The sequence below is a fragment of the Cyclospora cayetanensis genome, unplaced genomic scaffold (assembly GCF_002999335.1).
Source record: "Cyclospora cayetanensis isolate NF1_C8 unplaced genomic scaffold, CcayRef3 CcayRef3_contig_247, whole genome shotgun sequence".
Taxonomy (NCBI): Eukaryota; Apicomplexa; class Conoidasida; order Eucoccidiorida; family Eimeriidae; genus Cyclospora; species Cyclospora cayetanensis.
In genome coordinates, this window is record NW_020312200.1 from 23486 (window position 1) to 45525 (window position 22040).

Genomic DNA, 22040 nt, shown 5'->3' on the forward strand with positions numbered 1-22040 from the left:
CTGCATGCAGCATGCTGCATGCAGTATGATCAGCAGCTGGCGGATGGGGCTGGACTCCTTGGTGGCAGCAGCTCGTAGCGGCGCTGCTGCTGTGTTGCTGCCTGCCTGCCTGCCTGCCTGCCGCGAGAGGGGCCGCGCACAAATAAAGAGTCGGTCCCTCCCTCCTACTAGGTGTCTGTGCCTTTAAAATAAGACTATCCTATTTTTATTTAGCTGTAACCGGCTGCTGATGCCGCAACAATAACAGCAGCAGCAGCTACGCAGAAGCGGGGGGGAAGGAGAGCCGCCACCTCGCCGAACGGGGCAGACGCGCAGCGCAACACTGCAGCAACACGCCTCTCACCTCGGCTCCTCCATTGCTGCGCGCTGCATGCAGCCGAGATCTGATCTGCGAAGATTCCGACAAATTTGCTCGCCTTTTGCCTTTTTATGCGTATGCCTGCTGATTTGGGGGTGTCTTCGAGCAGCTTTCCGCGCCGTGAGCAGCAACTGCGGTAGCAGCAGCAGCAGTGTTGGTCGTGGTGGCTTTTGCTGCAGGACCGGTCCGTGCCGCTGCCTGGACGGCAGCAGCTGCAAAAAAAGGCACAAAAGGCGAATTTTCGCCCTTTACGCGTCCTCAAAATGGAGGCTGCTGTAAGCCTTTGCGGCAGCGGCAGCGGACTGCCTGCGCCGCAGTGCCGTGTCGTTACAGCGGAGGAGCTGGCTGAGGATACTCGACGATTTGCCGCTTTTCAGTGGGCTATTGGCATTGGGGAGGCGCAGCAGATCCTGTCACGTCCAGAAGAGGAGCCTGCAGCGGCAGGTGCGGCAGCCAGCGGCGCAGCAGAGCAGCAGCAGCAACAGCAACAGCAACAGCAACAGGAAAGGCCAAACATCAAGTTCAGGGGATGGGAGCCTGTAAGACTGTCTGAGGGCACTGTAGAAGCGTAGTGCAGCGGCGAACTCCCTTTAGCTCCTGTTGCAGCCTCCTAGACAGTCGTATGGGAGGCAGCATGAAAGCCCGCTCTTCAAGCACATGCGTGTTTGAATGCTTGCATGTGTGTAGAAAGCTGCGTGGCTGTCCGTGTGTGGCTGCGTGCATGCACGTGCTGCTTGTAGTATGGACACATGGTGGCTGCATGCATGCACATGCTGCGTGCGCGTCTGTACATGTATATGTGTGGATACAGGGATCGAAGTGGTCACCAGCGAATAGACGTCGTATTGCAAAGGCGCTTGGCGCTGTACTGCAAGAGCCTTGCAGAGCTGTACTTTGCCCAGTGCCGTGGCACGAAGAGGGGTGTAGCAGCAACAGCAGCAACAGCAGCCAGCAGCAGCAGAGCAGCAGCATTAGCAGCAGCACGACTTCGGCAGTAGTGTCGCCTCTGGGCGTTAGACTGGAGGTGAAGGATGTTGGGCTTGTTGCAGCAGCTTTGGATGTCTGCGTCGTGAAGGAGGCTAAGGGAAGGGCCTTTGTTCCCTTCCACACGTAAGTCTTGAATGAGTGTACAGGCAGCCTTGCTCCTCGCATGCTTTTTTTGAATCTTTCACGACAGGGGATGGGGAGGCGACTCGGTGTGCTTTCAACAGTGCACCTAAGCATCAGCGCAGTGCCTTTGACAGTAGGGGGCTTTCTAAAGAATGCTGTCAAGTCTCCTGAAGACGCATGCAGAGGGAAGGGGGACGAAGCCGTCGGTTCTTTCTAGCCAACAGCTTCTTCGGCTGCAGTGCAGACGCTTGACCACCATGTGGCTCCTCTTTCAAAGGCTTTTGTGAAACGCCCCCCTCCCTCCCCCCTGTCGCTCCCTTGCGCCTCTGAGTGGCGTTCTCTGCATGCCTAGGATGGCTCTATGTATACGTATGTATTGCGTATGTATTACGTATATATTGCGTATTATAAGTGTGTCAATATGTCGCATGTATCCGCGTTTTTTTCATTTGCGTTGCTTTTTGCGGTCCAGAGGGCTTACGATGCTCGATGAGGCTGTCTGTGTCGTAGACTTGTGCTTGGACTGCTCAACGGTGTCGGCAGTGACTATGCGCCGCATCTTTGTCTTGGCATGTCTGTGCAATCTCGTGAAAGAAGCACCCATCCCCGTGTTTCTAACGGATCTCTCGACGTCGGCTGTAAAAGCGTCCGTATGCAGAGGGCCAAGAGGTGAGGCTACTGCCAAGTATTCGCAGCCTTTAGACACCTGGGGGAGGCTATTTACGGAGCCCTCTCTCCTTCGCGCGCATGTGCTGCTGCGTATCTGGTGGCAAAATAACTGCGCCATATATGCACATAGCGAAGTGTCTCCTCTGATTTCCCCCTCCTCCCCCCCCCCCCGTTGCGTCTCGCTGTGAGGAGGGCTTTGCCTGTGCTTTCGTCACGGTGCCATTGTTGCTGCCTTGCTGCCTCAGTGCTGTTTCTTTTCTGCTGCTGCTGCTTCGTCCGTCGAGGCTTTCCGTTAGCAAGAGGGAGAGGGGGAGAAGTGGGAGGGAGGCGTCTTCATCCAGCCACAACGGTGGCAGAGTCTCTGTCTGTTGCCGCGTTCCTTGTGGGGAGCCGCTGTCGCTTGGGGTGCGAGTCACCGAGAGAGAGACAGAGAGACTGCCAGACTGTGTCTCGTCTTTGCAGGCGTTCCCCTAATTGTTTACGAACGCCTTTCGTTGGACGCTTTTGCCAGAGAACTGCAACTAGGTCACAAGAAACAAAGTGTGTTGCTGCAGGGAGCCAGTCGGGGGGGAGAAGGGGTTGCAGAGTTTCGCACGTTTTTGTCGCGTGGTGCTGCAGGCAGTCCGCTCTGCCGCATGCCTCGGCAATCCGTTTTGTTCTTTGCACGTGATGCTCCCCGTTGCGGATCTGCGTGCGCTGCGCAGCTATGGCTTCAAAGGCCGTTGCGGAGGCGTTGAAGCGCCTCAAATTAGGATGGATTTTGCCGCTAGGGCGCTGTCGCATGCCCTTCGAGAGCGTCACGAACCTCAAAACACGAGCAGCGCCAGGCGCCAATACTCCTGTTGTTGCTGCTGCTGCTGCTGCTGGTCAGCAGCAACAGCAGCAGCAGCAGCAGCAGGAGAGCAGTGCCGCTGCGGCAGAAGATGCGGGAGGGGCGTTGTCTGCATCTGTTCCTACTCCGAAGAAGCGAGGGAGAACAAAACAGGAGCAGCAGCAGCAGCAGCAGCAGCAACAGCAGGGGCATGCCAAGAGGCATCAAGGGCAGCAGTCTGAAGGCAAGAGCGACAGTCCTACCGCAGCGAAACTTAAGCTGGAAGAAGGTGCAGCAGCGAACGCAGGTGCAGCCGTTTCAGCCGCTGCGGAAGACAGCACGAGCGAGGAAGAGGTCAAGCAGAAGCTCTCGAGCAACAAAAAGGGAAAGAAAGTTGCAGCGGCTGCTCCACACGCCTCGAGATCCGCAGATTCGCCTCAGGGGCAGCAACAACAGCACCACATGCAGCAGCAGCAGCAACAGCCGCCTCTGCGAATGGACTCTTCAGACGATTCGAGCGAAGATGATGAGGATGACTGAAAAGGCAAGCGAGCAGCAGCTCGAGCTTGCAGGCCGTCTGTCTGAGAGAAAGGCGCGCAATTGACAGCACTTCACTTGGAGCTCAGCCAAATATATAAATATATTTATATATATATTTATTTATGTGTACATGCGGCTTTTCCGACAGAGAGCAGCGGCGTGCTGCACACTGCCCCTGCCGCTCTGAATGCTTGCATGCATGCATGAGCTGGTTCTCAAGAGCCGCTTCGGGGTGGTCTCTTCTTTTCTTGCTCCTCTCCTATCACTCAAACACCTGGCTCTCTGTTTCTCACCAGGTCCGCACGTTGCAGCCAATTTGTCGCGGTCGGTGGCTTAGCGGCGAGGCGCGTTCTTATTAGAGGGGGATTTTGTTTTCTCTGCACATCGTTTGTCGTCTCTCTACCAGATTTGTTGAGTGAAAAAGGACGGCAGTTTCGGATTCGCTGTAAACTAAAGGCGCACACGGGGCACCCCAGTCGCGTAAATCTGTAGAGATTGCTCCCCGCCACTTCGCAGAAAAATGAGCAGTGTGAAGTTCGTCTTTACGCATGCATAAAGATGCCGCGCAGCAGTCTATGTCGCCTCGTGTGACGAACACCTGCTTCCTCTCTAGTGAAGGCTCTGAGTCAGAAGCTCCCTCTTTCGCCTATAGTTAGTCTGTATCTTATGGCTTCGCTTTCCTTAGGCCCTAAAGGCGGAAATGCTAGGAGCATCGATTGCCTCTGTCCCCTTCTAACTTGGGCTGCTGCATAGTCTGTGCCGTCCTCTTTTCGGCGCACTGCATGCATGCTACATGCTGCGTGTTCCCCCTCTTCTTTCCCGCCCCCCTTCTCCCCCGCTGTTGTGGATTTCACGCCCAATTGCTCCCTCGATACATACCCCTGAGATGTTGCTCGTGCCGCCTCTGCAGACGGAGGGGGAGGAATTTAATGGAAAGAGGGAGGGGGGAGAAGGAGACGCGCGTGCGCGCTGCTTGGGCTTGCTCACGCGCTTGATGTGGCCGCCCTAAGTGTGCAGCAAACGCTGCAGCTGCTAGCCAAGTGGCAACCGCTGCATGCATGCGCTAAGCTAGCAGCTGCAGCAGTGCAGAGTTCGGCTTTTCAGCAGCAGCTACGCTCTGCTGGATCGTAGGCAGCAAGGGAAGCAGCGACGCGCGCAGCGCTTCTCGCAAATCCACCATATCGCCAAGCTGAGGCATCAAAACAACGCCCAAGGAGAGCAGAGGAGATAGAGGGGGGGAGGTGGCACCAGTGATGAAAGGCCATAGGCATAAGCGCTAAGAGTTGCCCCCAAAACATGCGCAAGAACGCACCAGGAGCGAAAAAAACAGACTAAAAGCATGCCGACGGAAACGCACAGCTACTGAGCTACGTATGTCCAAGAAAGGGAGGAGCGAGAAGCGGGGGGGGGGGACGGCTACACACAGTGATAGAAAGACAGAGATATACATATGTGAATATTAATACATATATATATATATATAGCAACAACCCGGATAGTGAAAGAAAGAGATATAGCGAGAGAGCACACACATACACACAGAGAGATATACGTGTATATCGCAAGAAAACATACACACAGAGAGATATACGTGTATAGCAAGAAAACATACACACAGAGAGATATATGTGTGTAGCAAGAAAACATACACACACACAGATATATGTATATAGCAAGAACACACACACACAGAGAGATATGTGTATAGCAAGAAAACATACACACACACACATATGTGTATATCGCAAGAAAACACACACACAGAGACAGCAAGCAAGCCAGCTTACATAGTCGGTGATGGCTGCATTGTCTGCCAGCGCGAGGCGTGAGAAAGAGACGTCAAAGCCAACCCGCTGCTCCTGCCCGTCTGCCTGCATGCATGCGCAAAAGGAAGTGTATGTATGCATACATGTATGTGTGGGGAAACATCGTGATGGGATGCAGAGGCTTTCCCTGTCTGCGTTTCTCTTGGAAGGGGCAGCGTGGCTGGTGCCGTAGAAGTCTCTTTCTCTCTCTATGTCTGTTTTTCCCTCTCTCTCTCGCTCTCACTGTCGAAATATCCCGCTCTCTCTCTCTCTATATATATATCTCTACATATATATATCTCCCTGTCTATCTGTCTTTGCTGGGAAAGCGGCAGAAGAATTGCAACCAGAGACTCCTGAAAGAGCAGCAGTGCCTGCGGCAGTTGTTGCTGGAGACCAACTCACATCATCGTCAGGATCAAAGTCAGTGCCAGCAGCAGCTCTGCGATCAGCTCGTTCTGTGGCTGCAGCAGCCGCAACAAAAGGCAACAGATCCTTGCCAGTAGGGCGGATCTTCGAAAAAAATGGCACAGAGGCAACAGTGTGCAGCAGCCGAACCGCACGCTCAAAAACACCCCCCTTCTTCTCTCACCTGCGCTTCCAAAGTCATACCCACTAAGGAGAGTCTCCATAGTTTGCAGCATTTTGTGCAACAGCTGAGGCTCAGCTGCTGCAGCGGCAGCTGCCGCTGCCAGCCGCGCTAGTCCTACCATAAACACCTTCTTCTTTGACAGAGAACACCCCGACTCCAAGCTGTGCTGCACTGACGGCAGCGCTATTGCACAAACCACCTGCTGTAAAAGCCCTTGCTGCAGCTGCTCCAATCCGCATGGCAAAGCTGTAATGTCAGGAGAGCGGCACTGTTTTCAATCGTCACACAACATACACACACACGTATATATGTGTATGTATGTGTGTGTATGTATGTGTATGTATGAATGTGTATGTATGAATGTATATAGGTATTAATATGTATTCGTATGAGCATCTATATATATATACACAGATATTGACACATGCATGTATACATGCACATAGATGCATGTGTGCACATGTAGACGTGTATATCGTGTGCGTATATTCGTACATGCATACGAATGCATCTACAAGCACAAAGATACACACATGCATACAGCTACGCACAAATACATACATATAGACACATCCATAGAGAAGCCTGCACATACATACATCCAAGAAAGGCTTCCGCAGCCAAATAGAGGACAGCCTTGAGCTGCAGGGATGCTCGCGCCATACAGAGGCGGGGAGCCGCGCGGCATCTCCGCTTTTAAAAGCTTGTTTTTTGAGGCGAACGAAACGTCAGTGTGCAGGGGAAGGTTTTGTTACTTGGAACAAAAGCAGGGAGAAGGAGAGATGCGCGTTGAAAGTCTGCTGCTGAAGCTGATGGGCTCTTTTTAGGAGCACCGTTAGCAATGTGGGGAGAAGCTGCTTGTAGGCTTCGAAAGGCAGGAACCTGTGCGAGAGCACATCCGAAAGCGAACAAACACAGCAAGAAAGAGGTGCACAAGACTGCCTTCTCCGTCTGCATGTGGATGGCGAGCGCTGGCTTCGATCTGCTCACCTGAAGATAGCGTTGAGCAGATCGAAGCCAGCGGCTGCGAGTTTTCGGTGATAAATGCAGAACTGCATTCTCTCGAGGAGCTGTGCAACGCGTCCATGCAGAAGCACCTGGATTTGTTGTTGTTGCTGCTGCTGTTGAGGCTGGTGATACCCCTGCTGCTGCAGCTGCCGCAGAAAGACGCTTACAAGACGCACCAACGCAGGCACATTCCCCTGAGACGCTACCCAGACGTGTGGCTGCAGCAAGTGCTCTAGAAGATCGACATAAAGACGACTGCTTCCAATGGTTCCCGTGCGGGAGGCACCTTCCAACAAGACACCGAGGATCTGCAAAATCCACACTTCAAAAAGGCGCAGAACGTTAAGCAGCCCACGCAACCGATGCTCAGGCACGCACAGCCGCGACGCTAAGAGACAGGAAGAGAAAAGAAGAGATAGACAGAGAATGAGAGAGCGAGAGAAGAGACAGAGAGAAGAGAGAGATAGACAGAGAGAAGAGAGAGGTAGACAGAGAGAGAGAGGTGGGCAGAGAGAGAGAGAGATAGACAGAGAGAAGAGAGAGATACACAGAGAGATAGACAGAGAGATAGACAGAGAGAAGAGAGATAGACAGAGAGAGAGAGAGATAGACACACACACACAGAGAGAGGGATAGACACACACACAGAGAGAGAGATAGACAGCGAGAGCGAGACAGAAAAAGCAGCAACAGCACCAGCAGAAGCATGATCTGCTGTTGGTGTTGCTGCTGTCTCGCGGCGGTTCTGCTGTTGTTTTGTTTGGGAGAGGAGGGGGTCAGTGTCTGCCGCGCATGGATAGAGACAGCAGTGCGCGCGCAGAAAGAGGGAAGGAGAAGGGGGGAGAGAAAGGGGTGAAAGGAGGGAAGGCAGTTGAGGCAAAGTCTGAACAAGATCGCATGCGCGAAACCTATGTGCCTGCTGTACAGACAGCAGGGAAGACTCACCTGGAAGCAGTAAGGCGTGAATTCGTGCTGGCTTTGCTGAATCAAGACGGATAGTACAGGCACGACATGCTCTTCGACTAGGTGCTGCTGCTGAAGGCAGCTGGCTCCTGCTTCTGCCGAGGCTGCGTTCGTTCGTGTCTGGTCGGATGCGAGACGACAGATTACAGCCAGACACTCAAAAAGGTAGTGGCAGTACACTGGGTTGCCTGGTTGCGAGGCTTCTGCTTTGATTTGCTGCAGCAGCAGCTGCAGCAGCGGCAGAGACTCGCTCGCTGCAGCTGCTCCCAGGCATAACAAAAGTCGCGCGAGGGCTTTGACAGCAAATTCATTTTCGCGCGCCTTTACGTCACTTAGCGACTGCCGCAGGAAGCTGAGACTCTGCGACATGAACACAAACACACAGTGCCGCTGCCCCTTACTGAGCATGCAGGGAGAGGCTAGTAGGAGGAAGGCACGTACACATCCACACGCATGTACACATACATACATATGCACATACATGCATATGCACAGACACACACTCATATACACACACGTGCACAAAATATGCACGTATGTACGCACACACATACACATACTCCCATATACACATGCACACGCACAAAATAGAGGCACCCTGCTGCTGCCGTCGATAGAGGTCGGAGCTGCTGCTTTCCCTGTCTCTGAGTTTTTTGCAGCACTTGCCAATGGCTTGCCAATGCGGCGAGCGAACGAGCAAGCGAGGCAGCAAACCCCCAGTCGCGAGAAGCCCATGGGAAGAGGAACGCAAGGAAAGCACCGAAGAGGTGTGCATGCAAAGAACGCTATACCCTATAAATGCGCGTAGCGCATTGAGAGACACGAGAGAAGCTCACTTTAAGGAGGATAGGCTGACATGAGGACGGATCAATGAGGCGCTGCCCTTGCGAATTTCGGCAGGCAAGAAGACGATGCATGCAAAACGCTGCATAAGCCCTCAGTGCCTCGTGAGGAGACAGCAACAAGGCTGACACCAGCGGGAGACTCTCACACAGCAGCCTGCAGCATCACAGGCAGACGGCTGCCACGAGGCAAAGATCTACGTCTCCCCATCGCTCTACTGCTCCCGAGCAGCAGCAAAAACTGGCAGCAAGTTTGCGCTACACCTGACACAACCGGCCCTGTGGCAAGAGTCTCTATGCGACGTCTGCTGGAGACAGACTGCGCGTGAGGACGTAGAACCATGTTCTACAGCACGGCGGAAGGCGGGCTTTAGAGCAACAGCATCCGCAGCAGCACGAGCAGGTGGAGGAGGTGTATGCTTGCCGTTAACGAGCAGTTGCAGTAACGATCACAGCAAGGAGACAGCAACAGAGGGACGGGAGGAGGTGCATGCTTGCCGCTAACAAGCAGTTATAATAACAGGGAGACTAACACCAAGAGCAGCAGCAGCACTCGACGTTAACACCTCACGAAATCGGCAGTTGAGCTCTGAACGTTGCGAGGAATTTGAGGGCAGCGGCAACGGCTAAGCACTTGCGTTCTTGCTGCTGCTGCTGTTGCAGCTCCCTCGCGACATGCGTTGTGAAGAAGGCAGCTAATTCTGTAGGGCTTGCTGCCGCCGCTGCTGCGCCGGAGTGTAGAGCTCTTGATGCAACAGCAGCCATCACAAAGACGGCAGAATCGACGAGTCGAGCGCCTCGCTCAGTTGCACCTCCTCCCGCAGCATCCGCCTGACCTGCGAGCTGCTGCACGAGCTGCAGCAGCAGCTGCTGCAGCTGCTGCTGCTGCAGCCTGCACATCCCCTTGATGAGATCCGACACACAGGCGCGACGTGGCAAATGTGGGCAAGCGGGGAAGCCTTCGACGTCTCGCCTCACAAACTCCATTGGGGAGTCTTCCAGCAGCTCAAGATCTGACGTCGAAGGAAAATCCCACAGCCTTGCGTAGATTCTCAGAAATCGCAGCTGCAGGTGCACTTCAATAGGGATGGAGAGAGAGAGAAACAAAGAAAGAGAGAGAGAGAGATAGAGAGACAGAGAGGAAGAGATAGAGAGACAGAGAGAGAGAGATAGAGAGACAGAGAGAGAGAGATAGAGAGACAGAGAGAGAGATAGAGAGACAGAGAGAGAGAGATAGAGAGAGACAAACGGAGAGACAGCGAGAGAGAGAGAGAGAGGGGCATACCGAGAGAGAGACCCCTAATCCAGCATGGCCATAGAAAGCACGTATATATAGAGATATATATATATCTACAGATGAGAAACAGACGCGTTTCTTTCTTACCCTTATCACGAAGCGCAATGTTAGGCACGATGACACCCTCGAGGATGTCTCTGAGAAGCGCTTCTTCCTGGAAAGGATTGGCTGGACCCCGAAGCCGCTTTTGCTGCAGCTCTTGCACTTGTGCCTCAGGCAACCCCAGACTGACAGCCGCAGACGCAAACGAATCGGGAAGAGTTCGCATCTCCCATTCTGTTGCTGCTGCTGCGCTCAAGCAATCTGCCGCAGCTGCTAGCAGCATGTCAAACCGCGTGCGGCTGTCCAGCTGCCGAACGGCGAACCACACTGCATCGCAGCAGCAGCGAAAAACGGGTTCAAACCACTTGATACATGCAGGGAATTTCGCCTCCAGAATCTGCTCCTCAACTCACGCAGCAGCGGCAGAAAAAAGGAAGCAAAGCAGCACACCTGCATGTACAGCGAAGTAAACCCATGGCTGAATTTCCTCTTGGTATTTGTAAAAGTAGAGACGCAGGGCGTCGCAAATGACGCTTTTAAGCCGCTCCAAGTCGCCTGTATGTACACGGAGAGGAAACAATTTTTTTGCATTCCTACGTGCCGAGAGAGCGCAATCACTCACTCGCTGTTTCTGCCGCTCGGGGGTGCCATGTGCTGTCCTAAAGAGAGGGGCAAAAAACGCGTTGTTGAAGCTGCATTTGGGGTTGGTGGTGATCGGGTGGTGGTGATGGGGGGGGGTGGTGAGGTCGTGGTGATGGGGTGGTGGTGAAGGAAGTATGCCTGACGGGGAAATCATGACGCGCTCACCTCCTGCTTCTGAATCGTCATCATCAGCGGCTGATACAGCGTCTGCGCGGTTGTTGTTGCTGCTGTTTCCTCCGCCGCTGCTGCAGTGTATCGGCAGCTGCAGGATCTGAATGAACCCCAAGACGAAGTAAGCCAGGTGATCTTCGAAGTACTCTGGAAGATCTACTGAGGAGAGGGAGATGAAAATCTTGCAGCTCAACAAGACGACCTGCACTGCCGAGTGCAGATTTGCAGCGGCTGCTGTTGATGCCGTTGCGGATGCGCCTTGCTGCTGCTGCTGCTGCGTGGCGATTCCCGCGAGCAGCTGCTGTACGGAGAAGATGTAAACTGAGAGGAGCGGCTGCTGAACGGCCTTGAGGATCTGCTGCAGCTGCAGGAGCACCTCCTCGGATCGAGGCAAGTGGCGATACTTCTTCGTAACTGCATGCAGCGTTGCAAGCCCGCGACTTGCTCGCTGCAACAGGAGCCGCTGCTGCTCCTGCGGCAGCAGATGCAGCTGCTCCTGCGGCGGCAGATGCAGCTGCTGCTGCATCAGTGCCTGCAAGAGCTCAGGCCAGTCGAGAGGAAAGTCTGTTGCTGCAATGCGAGTAAGCGCCTCGGCAACCTGTGCCTCTACACCCTTGGGAATGGTCTCCTGCTGCTGCAAGATCAGCAACTGCTGCTTCATCAACGAACGGTTGGCGGCAGACACGCCACCCTGAGCCTCGTCTAGATCCCAGAGGCGACGAACGTAATTCTTGAGATATATCGCAGCTGCACAAAAGACGCAAACAGGAAGAGAAACGGTGGGCAGGGAGAGCTGTTCCTTCCCACACATACTGCCTCAGGGTGTCTTGTGCGAGGGCTTGCACTTATGTTGAACAGAGCGGTGGGGTTCAATAAAAGCATGCAGCAGCGCAGAGTGCTACGGCTATCGCGCTGCACTCTGCTGCTGCATGTGTTTTTCTCGCAGGCATCGCTACACCACGACTCCCCTTTTGACGGCTCTTCTGACAGGGGTGGCTGCTGCTCGCAGTCGTACCGCATACCTGCATGCTGAATGGCGCAGTCAGTCGCGGGGTTCAAGAGAAGAAGCAGAAGAGACTGCGGAAAAGCTTCTTGCTTGCAGAGGCCTTCCAGCTCCCTTTCAGCAGCCTGCACGCCGTGCGGATTCGGCTGCAGCGTCTGCTGCAGCAGCTGCTGCAGCAGCTGGGCAAGCTGCTGCTGCTGCTGCTGCATGGTTGGGGAGCTTAAGGCTTGGTGAATAAGAAGCGGTCGCTCTAGGGGAGGCGTTGGCGCTTGCGCCACAGGGAAGAAGTGCTCGGCCCCTCCTGGTACGAGGTCTTAAGGGCTAGAGCACTGGCCAAAGACAAATCCTAATGAAAGGAAGGCAGGCGTTCCTACGTCTCCTGTTCGCTGGAAGTCTCCCCCTTGCATACCACAGGCACCCCTGCATCTCGCATGCACGCATGCAACACGCGTAGCCGAGTGCAGCAACGCCACTGGCACTGACAGACGCAGGAGCCCGCTGCCGCTTGTATTTTCCACTCGCTTATTGCAATGACGAAAATATTCAATCTTAATATTATATTACCCAGTTTAGGGTCTAGCGCCCGGCTGTGAGGCCTGAACGGCCTAGCTTTCCCGTTAATCTGTGTCTGCGCGCCGTTGCAGCCAGACAGCCCCCTCCTGCAGCAGCTACGCGACTTGAGCCTCTCTCTCCCCTGAATGACTACCCGTTCGCATGCAAGTGCGTACATGCATTGTTATTTCTAGGTTGTTCCGGGAAATCGGCTTTGGGCTGTGCTGCCTGCGTGCTCTCAATTCTCCTGCCTCTCCCGAGCTGTCTAGACACTCGATCATGTCCGTGCGCTGCAGTCACCTCCTCATCAAGCATTCTGGCTCTCGCAACCCGGTAAGCCGTAGGACGCAGGCGGCGGTAACGCGTTCTCGGGCTGAGGCTTTGCAGCAGCTCGTGGGTTTGCTGCAACAGCTGCAGCAGGTGCAGCAGCAGGAGGAACAACAGCGCCTCTTCGCCGCTCTGGCGCAGCAACACAGCGACTGTGGCTCCTTTGCGCGGGGAGGAGACCTGGGTTTCTTCAGCAAAGGCCAAATGCAAAAGCCCTTCGAGGCGGCAGCCTTTGCCTTACAAGTAGGGGAGCTCAGTGGCGTTGTCGAGTCCGATAGCGGACTGCATCTGATCCTCAGACTGGCGTAGTCACAGCCTGCCGCTGACTGTAGCAGTAACGGTGCGGGGAGGAAGAAGGGAGCTGTCGTGGCCACACTAATCAGCGCATGCAAAAATAAAGCTCTCACCAAGGCGGCAGCAGCAGCAGCAGACCAACAGACGTACAGACAAACAGAAGGAAATGGCGAAACCGTACGAGCGTGTTGTTTTCGAGGTCTACGGAAAGGTGCAGGGAGTCTTTTTCCGTGTACACACGGAGAAGGAGGCAAAGCGGTAAGTCTTGAGCTTCTTGCGGCGCATGCAGCCTGCCTCTCCAAACGCAAGAAGGGCTGTGCGCAGCCCACCTTTCTGTAGTCCTTGTTGAGATGCTCTTCACTTCTGGTGCGCGCATTGCTGAACGCGTGTGCATGCGCGTGTCTTTGTGTGTATTTGTTTGTGTGCTAGTTTGGGCTTGGTAGGATACGTGCTAAATACCGCTAAAGGAACCGTGAAGGGGGAAGCTCAGGGGTCTTCTTCCGCCGTCGCTTCTCTGTTGCAGTGGCTAGGGGAAAAAGGCAGCCCGCAGAGCATTCCCGAGAAGGTGGAGGTGCTGCAGAGAACCAGCATTGAAGCTTTAACGTACGACGACTTCACGATCCAACGTGGGCGCCATTAGGCGGATGTGGACACGCTCACCAGTCGAAGTTTGCGAGAGACAGGCCGTTGAAATCTCGCTCCTCCACACATGAGGAGACCGTAGCAGCAAGAATACGGCAACCCGTCAGGAGCTGCACATCCTGATGCTGCGTGCAACCCGTGGCATTCGGGTGTCTTGACACCCTGCCCTCGTGACGTCCAAACGGCCGAGCTACTGGGCGCAGTGCTGCAATTGTTACGCTGTCTCATGAATCAGTGGATTAGCACTCCATATTAGGTCTCACTCGACTGCGGACTGGACGAAAACTTCAGAAATAGTTGTCGAGTGATCCTAAGTAGGAAGCTCGCCTTCTCCTGCCTGCACCCCTCACAATGCCCTGCATGAGGCGACACGCACAGCGTGGCTGGGCGCTGCTGCATATTTTAGGCAGTTCGCGCATTTATAGCTAATTGCACATAAGGTAACATCTAGATCTAGGAGTACCTCTTAGCCAAAAGGATATCCAACAAGCTAGTGAGTCAATGCTTTACCAAGTCCGAGGTAAGTATTCCTGGTGTAGTAGAAGGGGCCTCGGTGTGGCGCAGTTGGATGCAATAAAGCAAATGCATGCGGGCTCTTTAAAGGTCTCTTGTGATCATGCAAAAACGCTTGCTTGGAGCTGCAAAGGTGAAGCGTACATACTAAGGCGCCGCTACGTAGAGATACGTGTCCACGTTGTATTAGGGGATTAGAAACGGTCTCAGCTGCAGCGTTCGAATTAGCGTCGAATGGCGCTCACGCGGTAAGCTGGTAGTTGGTTCAAATCCACTATGATAGAGCACGGACAGTGCAACACCGTGTCCACGTTGCCATTCTCCCCAGCTAGCCACGGGGTGTAGGTAGGCGTGTTGGGTGGCGGGTGCTTGCCGAACTCTCCGTCACTAGAGTTTTTATTCACCCGCCAGAGGGGGGAGGGGGGATAGCCAGGAGAACACATAAAGCGTATTCTTTCTTGAGATGCAATTGACTTTCCGGATGCCTACAAAGGAGGTTTTGTAACGATGCTCGAGGGCTGCTAAAATGTTGGACAGTCGTCACGGCCTCTGATCAGTGTTCCTGCATCTGCATAGCATAGCCTGTGGATGTAAGATTTCAGTGCCTAAGGAACTGCATCCGGTGATCTAATGCGCATTCCCATGCATGGGCTTGCTGCAACGCTCCATCTACGGTCTCCAGAGGGATACCCTTGACTTCGGCCTCAGTGCAAGCTCTATAGAACGCCCTCAAGTGTTTTGAATGAAATTGCGCATTCCTCTTACGGCACCCACCCCGCTTCCCTATATGAGGGTAAAGGCGCATCTAGGCTGCGCGTAGCTGCATTTTTTAGGCAGTCCGAGCCATCACAGCTCTTGGCAGAGACCATGCAGGGCGCACGCACATGACATTGCGTCTCCATCTTTCGAACGAAGAGCGTTCTGCAGTAAGTAGGATATTAGAGCAAGCGAATCGGTTAGTCCATTCTCCCCCCCGAATTCCTAGCTAACTAGGACTTGAGTAGTAAAAGGTGCTGGGGCGCAGCTTAGCCCGTTACACTGGCAGCCATCTACGCTGTTGGCCGTGCCTTCTCGGAGCTCAGGGTAGCTGAAACTGCCCAGTGGCATTGTGTTTATGCATGCACAATCGTGTGCGTAGGCCAAATACGTCGATAATCCCATCGCAAGCTTGACGGCAAGCATGCAAGGGCTCTTTTCGCAACACCAGGCAGCTACTACTTCGACTTCGTCGCGCAAATGCCACTGATATGTGGAGCTTTAGTATGTTGGAGTGTCACGCCTAGGCAAGTAGGGTGTACTATTCAGGAATCAGCTCCTGCTCTGTATGCGTCAAATGGCACTGCTTGAGAGCCCTTGCGCCGCGCAGGATTACGATGTGTCCGGGGAAGTAAGCGGCGCTCGCCGGGTGTATGTGCAGTAGAAAGCTGAATGGATACCCTGAGGGGCCTCCTGTGGCAGTGCACGTATGGACTCATTGCAGCAACACAGAGGCTCGTGAATAGACGCCGCTTGCCGCGGCTGCCCGGGACTTGCACGGAGTTGCCTGTACACCGAAACCAGAGCAAGAATCCAGCGAGTTACAGAAAAGCGCTCGAGACTTTGTAAAAATCGAACAATGGCGTTTTAGCTACGATTCCATTGCAATTCCCTCTGTGATACTACCTCCAGGCGAATGGGGCTGCCGCTTGCGCTCCTCGCCATGCGCGGCTGGTCATGTTTGAGTCGCAGTCCCTGAGGTGTCTGGACAGCGGAATCCAGAGCTCTCGACCCCAAACCCTACCAGTGCATTTAGAACTCTGTATTTACTCTTTTCGGGGGCCGTCGCGCGTCCCGTTGCATTTGCATTCTTCTGCTGCTGCAGACAGGGGGCCTCTTTCTCTCTCTCTGTCTGCCGCGGCAACCTCCGCAGCCGCCGCCACAGCAGCGTTTCAGGTGTATAGGCACCTGTTCGCAGCCGATTTCCCTCAGTGTCGCCCTCTAGCCGGCGTGTGGGGTGCCGCTTCAGCAGCAACGACTGCACTGATACCGTAGAACGTCTCCACGCAGCTGTAGCGGGCCTAAGGCACGAATCCCTCTGCCTACAGCTCGTCAGCTGCGGAAGCTGCTTCTAAGGCAGCGGCGAGTCTCTCTCTCTGTCCAGCTGGTGCCTGCCTGTGCATGCATCTCCCGGATGCGCGCCGTTGACAGAGTGCAGCCTAGCAAAGATGGAGCTCGGCAGCAACTGCACCGTTTTCATTGCAGGCGGCAAGGGGGATGCACCGTCCGCTGCGGATATTCAGAAGAAGCTTGAAAGCCCCCACGATGAACTAAAGGCCGAAGGCATGCAGGAGCTAATCACTGGTAAGCACGGGGAAGGGGCGGCGGGGAGGGGGGAAATGATTCGAATTTTCTACGCCTGCGCGGGGGTGTGCGATTAGGGGCACCATGAAGCACTGTATTCTTCTTCTGCGGCTGTATGTACCGCTACCGAAGAGTACTTGCGCTTTGTGCTTGACTCAGGTTTGGTTCAGGGGGAACGCTATGAGCGCCTCCTGATGCCAGTAATTCGCTTTTGCATCCCGTGCAGCAACAACCGCGTGAAGAAACTCGTCCTTTTATATCTAGAGGTCGTAGACAAGTGCGATGCTCAGGGGAAGCTCAAGGAAGAGATTATACTCATCTGGTGAGGTGTAGCTTGTTCGGGGTGTAGTAGGTGCAGTACGGAGGGGGGAATGGCGTGTATGTGAAGGGTTCTCCTATGGCGCGTGCATTTGGAAAGGAGGAGGAGGATTCAAGCCAAAGGACTAGTGGCTGGTGTGCCTTAATTTGCAGCAATGCCCTTAGAAATGATTTAACATCTCCCAATGAGTTCGTCAGGGGCAGCGCGCTACGCCTCGTTGCAAAAATTCGTCAGCAAAAAGTTGTGGAGCCTTTGTTGGAAGCCATCATCAAGAACCTTGTGGGTGCTTTGGATTTGGGGCTTTGTTTGGGCATGTGTATATGTGCATGTATTTGTGCATGTGTATATATGTGTGCATGTGCATATATGTGAGTGCATGTGTATATGTGTATGTATTTGTGCATGTGTATATGTGAATATGTGCATGTGTATATGTGCATCTGTATATGTGAATATGTGCATGTGTATATGTGCATGTGCATATGTGCATGTATTTGTGCATGTGTATATATGTGTGCATGTGCATATATGTGAGTGCATGTGTATATGTGTATGTTTTTTTGTGCATGTGTATATGTGAATATGTGCATGTGTATATGTGCATCTGTATATGTGCATACGTGCATGTGTATATGCGCATGTATTTGTGCATGTGTATATGTGCATATATATGTATATATATGAAACCTATACATGTATATATGTGTATGTGTATAGGTATGTGTGGAGGTGTGTTTTTGTTTGTGTATATCGCGTCTTGGACCGTCGCCAGTGTCACGGATATGGGCGCAGGCAGTAAGAGGTTTTGGGGCTTTGTTTTTGTGGTGTGTGTGTGTGTGATCAGACACATCGCCACAGTTACGTTCGCCGCAACGCGGTGCTGTGCGTGTTGGCATTGATTCGGCATTTTGGACTGGAATTTGTTCCTCATGCCCTTGAGCAAGTCGATCAGCTTCTTCTCATGGTGTGTTGGGCTGTTGCAGCAGCACTTGCTGCTGTTGTTTTTTGGCTGCTGTGGAGTTTCCTCCGCCGTTGCTTTGCTTGCTGCGTCGCTGCTGGACATACGAAAAACGCCGCTGTCTTGAAGCGTTTATGCAGCTGTCACACCCTGCAGCTTTTTGGATGGTCTTAGAAGGCGGGGAAAGAAACTCTTCAAACGAGGAGGTGCTCGCGTGAAACGTTTGCAGGGGGGTTGCTGTGGCTATACGGACGTCGCAATCGCCATATATGTGTATATATATCTGTATACACATATATATATATATATATATGCATGTATGTATATACAGATATATAAATATATGTATGTATATACACATACATATATATACACGTAGACATACACACACACATACGTATATATATATATATATATATATATATATATATACACTATCTTTTTGCGTGTCGAACCTGCTCTTGGTACTCAGGAAGGGGATGCCAGCACACGCCGTGCCGCCTTCCTGCTACTGCTACACTGCGATACGAAACGTGCTTTGCTGTACATTCAGCAGCAGCAACAGCAACAAGGAGCTGATGGCGATGAGGCAGCTCTGTTAGCCATGGGGGAGCAGATGCAGCTGGCTATCTTGGAGCTTGTTAGAAAAGTTTGCCGTCTCAAATTGCCTGCAAAGGTGTGTATATATATATGCTTGAGTTTATCTCTTAAAAGCCTTGCTGCCGCTGATGTGTTGAAGAGGACTCCGTGAATATATACATGTACATGTATATATATATATGTACATGTACATGTGTGTATTTTGTGTCTATCTATATATATAGCTGCTTTCTAGTGTTTATTTATGCATGTGTATTCTAAAGCTGCGTGTACAGTATATATATGTGTGTGTATTTGTGCTGCCGGGGACTTACTAGGCTGTTGCCTAGAAGATGCGCGCGGCAGCTTAAAATGTTTTTCTTTTTTGCATGCGTTTGCGCATGAATTGCTGCGCAGGCTGCCTTGCTTCGCGTAGCTGTTTCCCTGCTGAATTCTGCATCTCCCTCGGTGGCTTACGAGGGAGCCTCGTGTGTTCTCGCCTTTAATCCAAGCAGCGCTGGCGTGCGCGCAGCGTGTGGCGCACTGACTCACCTCCTTTTGCAACAAACAGAAAACAACATCAAGCTCATCATGCTTGACAGGGTTGCCGACTGTGTCACGGCTGCAAAGAAAGGCAACTTGTGCGACTATGTCGTCGACCTCATGAGAGGTGTGTGGGGGTGTGCATGCAAACATTCCCCGATGCATGCATGCTCATTCTTGCCGTTTCTTGCATCGTGTGGCGAGGAGTACCAAAGGACTTCACTTGTGCTGATGTTGCTGCTGCTGATGATGTTGCTAACGATGATGATGCTGATGATGATGATGTTGCTATCCTCCTGCTGCTGCTGCTATCCTCCTGCTACTGCTGCCTTCCTGCTGCTGCTGCTGCTGCCTCAGTGTTTTCCTCGTAGAGACGTCATGTGTGCAGAATTGCCTGTGCCCTTGTCTGTTTTTTGAACAGGTTTGCAGACGAACTCCCTCGAGGTGAGAGGCCGCATTTTGAGTCTCGTAGGTCGCTTGGTGTCTGCGGAGACAGCGCCGCAAGTTGTAGGCATCCTCAAAAAACATATTGCCAAGGCTGGAGAGGCTGAGGCACTGACGACTCCTGGATCCTCCGAATATCGCGCCATGTTGGTGCAAGCACTTGTAAGCACACACACACACAGACAGTTAGACAGACAGAGAGGCAGGCAGACAAACAATTAGACAGACAATTAGACAGGCAGCCAGACACACACACACACACACACACACACACAGTGAGAAAGACAGAGAGGCAGGCAGATAGGCAGTTAGATAGGCAGATAGGCAGTTAGACCCACACGCATACACACACACAGTGAGAAAGACAGAGAGGCAGGCAGATAGGCAGTTAGATAGGCAGTTAGATAGGCAGTTAGACCCACACACATACACACACACAGTGAGAAAGACAGAGAGGCAGGCAGATAGGCAGTTAGACACACACGCATACACACACACAGTGAGAAAGACAGAGAGGCAGGCAGATAGGCAGTTAGACACACACACACACACACACACAGTAAGAAAGACAGTCAGATATATATGTATACATAGTGAGACAGATAGACAGCTGCGAAACACGCCTTAAATTCTCCATGTGCTTCCTGTGTTAGAGGCCGCTTGACGCTGCCGCTCTCCTGGAGGCTGGTGACTTTTCGTGGTTTTATTTCTCGTGATGTTGCACACCCCCAGCAGCCGTTCCCTTTACACGCTCCTAGAAAAAGCCCCAGTGTGCATGTTTCCTCTTTCGCGTGCATGCATGCATACATGCATGCTTTACATACAGAGTGCAGTGTTTGTGCTTTTTCGCCGGCTGGGCAGCTGCCCTTTTTCCCTCTTCCCCCCATTTCCTCCCCTGCCTGCGTCTCTGTGCATGCATGCATGCGAACGTGTCTCTCGACAAATCACAGTGCGTGTTTGTTGAGGGATGAAGGAGAAGAAACAGGAAAGGCGGAGAGGCGGTTCGCTGCTTGAGGGTGTGAAAAATCGCTGTTTTGCGTCTGCTGCCGCACAGCAGCGCGCATGTCTCAGCGCCTTTTTCACCCTTGTGGTGTTTTGTGTAATTTCGCAGTCTCGCTGCTGCGAGATCCATCCGCAAGTCATGTCTTCCTCGCTGGGGTGTATATCTGATCTTCTGGGGGATGCCGATGCACGCGTTGCCACCAGTGCTGCTCAGCTTTTACGTAGATTAGCAGCCACCGAGCTGAGCCTCAGAGACAGCATAATCCGGCATATCGTGGATGCAATTATGGACGCTCGACATCCGAAGTATTGCTGCACACAAACACACATACTCTGCTAGCTGGGGCTGCATGCGTGGTGTCTCACTGCTTCTTTCGGGAGTCTCAGGGGAAGCAGGAGGGAGAGAGGAGAGGAGTGCAGAGAGGAACTCTTTTCTGCTCCTTGTTCGCCCTTCTTCCTCCCTCGCTGGTGGCACTGCTTGCTACTCCCTGCTTACAGCCTTCATGCTGCTTACTGCTCGCTGCTGCGAGGTGTTAAAAGCGCAAGGGCTTGCCAGTGCAGCACGCGAAGCGACTGCAGCAAGAATTTGGTTGTTGAGGGAAATAAATATATATCTATAACTATATAATACCCTAGTATCGCATGCGCGCGGCCTTCTGATGAGGGCTGGCGTTAAATCGCGCGCACTATTTCTCTCTCTCCTTCTCGCATGCTTCGCAGAGTTTTGAGAATCTGCATTTGGACGCTTGGAGAATGCTGTCTCGCACTGGATGCGACAGTGTCAATCATCAACGCCATATATGACGCCCTCGTTCCCTTGCCCCTCGACAGTAAGAAGTCGCCTTCCGTCTGTTTGCAAATGTGGTGTCTCTCTCCTCCTCCCCCTTTCCTGGTGCTCTACGCTCTTTTTGTCTTCTGCCGCTCCTGCTGAATGTGTTTTCAACGATTTGGAGTCTGCACACTGCTCTTTGTTGCATGCGTCTGCATCAGCGGCCACCGCTCCTGAAGACTTGGCAGCCACACCTGCCGGCATGCAGCAACAGCCCCAAGTGCAAACACGCACAGTTATCCTCGCGGATGGCTCTTATGGAACTGAGTCTGTTGTGCAGGAAGACACAGACACCTCAGGAAAACGTGGGTTGGTTTGCTCTCGTAATCTGCAAAAAATTAGCTTCTTGCTCTTGCTGCGCTTGTTGTTGTTTTGTCTGCGTGGCGTGCTGAGGACTGCTGTCAACACCACTTTGCCTCTTTCTCTGCTCTCCCCTGCCTGAAAAGAGTTCGAGATCTCATGAAAGGATTGAGGGGTGGGCAGGCTGTTGCAGATGTGTTCATGCGTATTTGTATATGTGCATGCGTGTATTTTTGCATGTGTGTTTGTATATGTACATGTGTGTTTGTATATGTGTGTTTGTACATGTATATGTGCGTTTGTATATGTATATGTGTGTTTGCATATGTGCGTTTGTTCATGTATATGTGTGTTTGTTCATGTATATGTGCGTTTGTTCATGTGTATGTGTGTTTGTACATGTATATGTGTGTTTGTACATGTATATGTGTGTTTGTTCATGTATATGTGTGTTTGTTCATGTATATGTGTGTTTGTTCATGTATATGTGTGTTTGTTCATGTATATGTGTGTTTGTTCATGTATATGTGTGTTTGTTCATGTAT

General features: G+C 52.6%; 5 protein-coding genes across 5 annotated transcripts; 4 read left to right on the forward strand and 1 right to left on the reverse strand.

The window, feature by feature from the left end:
- Positions 1-621: 621 nt before the first annotated feature.
- LOC34621715 (AF4/FMR2 family member 4) lies at positions 622-3488 on the forward strand. Its single transcript, XM_026338286.1, is given in 5 exon segments — positions 622-897; positions 1170-1485; positions 2066-2137; positions 2600-2684; positions 2756-3488. Coding segments are annotated over 5 exon segments (1482 nt in total).
- Positions 3489-4114: 626 nt separating this feature from the next.
- LOC34619224 (exportin-2) lies at positions 4115-10865 on the reverse strand. The gene is made up of 12 exons (XM_026338288.1): positions 10852-10865; positions 10488-10696; positions 10083-10364; positions 9270-9711; positions 8693-8855; positions 7839-8216; positions 6876-7201; positions 6641-6767; positions 5890-6153; positions 5641-5788; positions 4603-4677; positions 4115-4392 (listed from the first exon to the last, which is right to left on the reverse strand). Exons 1-12 carry the CDS (start codon positions 10863-10865, stop codon positions 4115-4117), a joined length of 2706 nt encoding a protein of 901 aa, XP_026194073.1.
- A 453-nt stretch (positions 10866-11318) lies between these two features.
- LOC113147508 (antifreeze protein Maxi-like) lies at positions 11319-12091 on the forward strand (the record flags this gene model as incomplete). Its single annotated transcript, XM_026338289.1, has 2 exons — positions 11319-11431; positions 11797-12091. Coding segments are annotated over 2 exons (408 nt in total), but the record flags the coding sequence as incomplete, so codon positions are not given.
- Positions 12092-12684: 593 nt separating this feature from the next.
- Positions 12685-13666, forward strand: LOC113147509 (chaperone SurA-like). The gene is given in 3 exon segments (XM_026338290.1): positions 12685-13101; positions 13211-13284; positions 13456-13666. Coding segments are annotated over 3 exon segments (702 nt in total).
- Positions 13667-16385: 2719 nt separating this feature from the next.
- LOC34619225 (coatomer subunit beta) lies at positions 16386-21500 on the forward strand (the record flags this gene model as incomplete). Its single annotated transcript, XM_026338291.1, has 9 exons — positions 16386-16521; positions 16681-16843; positions 16993-17119; positions 17685-17804; positions 18271-18474; positions 18795-19047; positions 19342-19526; positions 20491-20623; positions 21198-21500. Coding segments are annotated over exons 1-9 (1624 nt in total), but the record flags the coding sequence as incomplete, so codon positions are not given.
- Between the last annotated feature and the right edge of the window lie 540 nt (positions 21501-22040).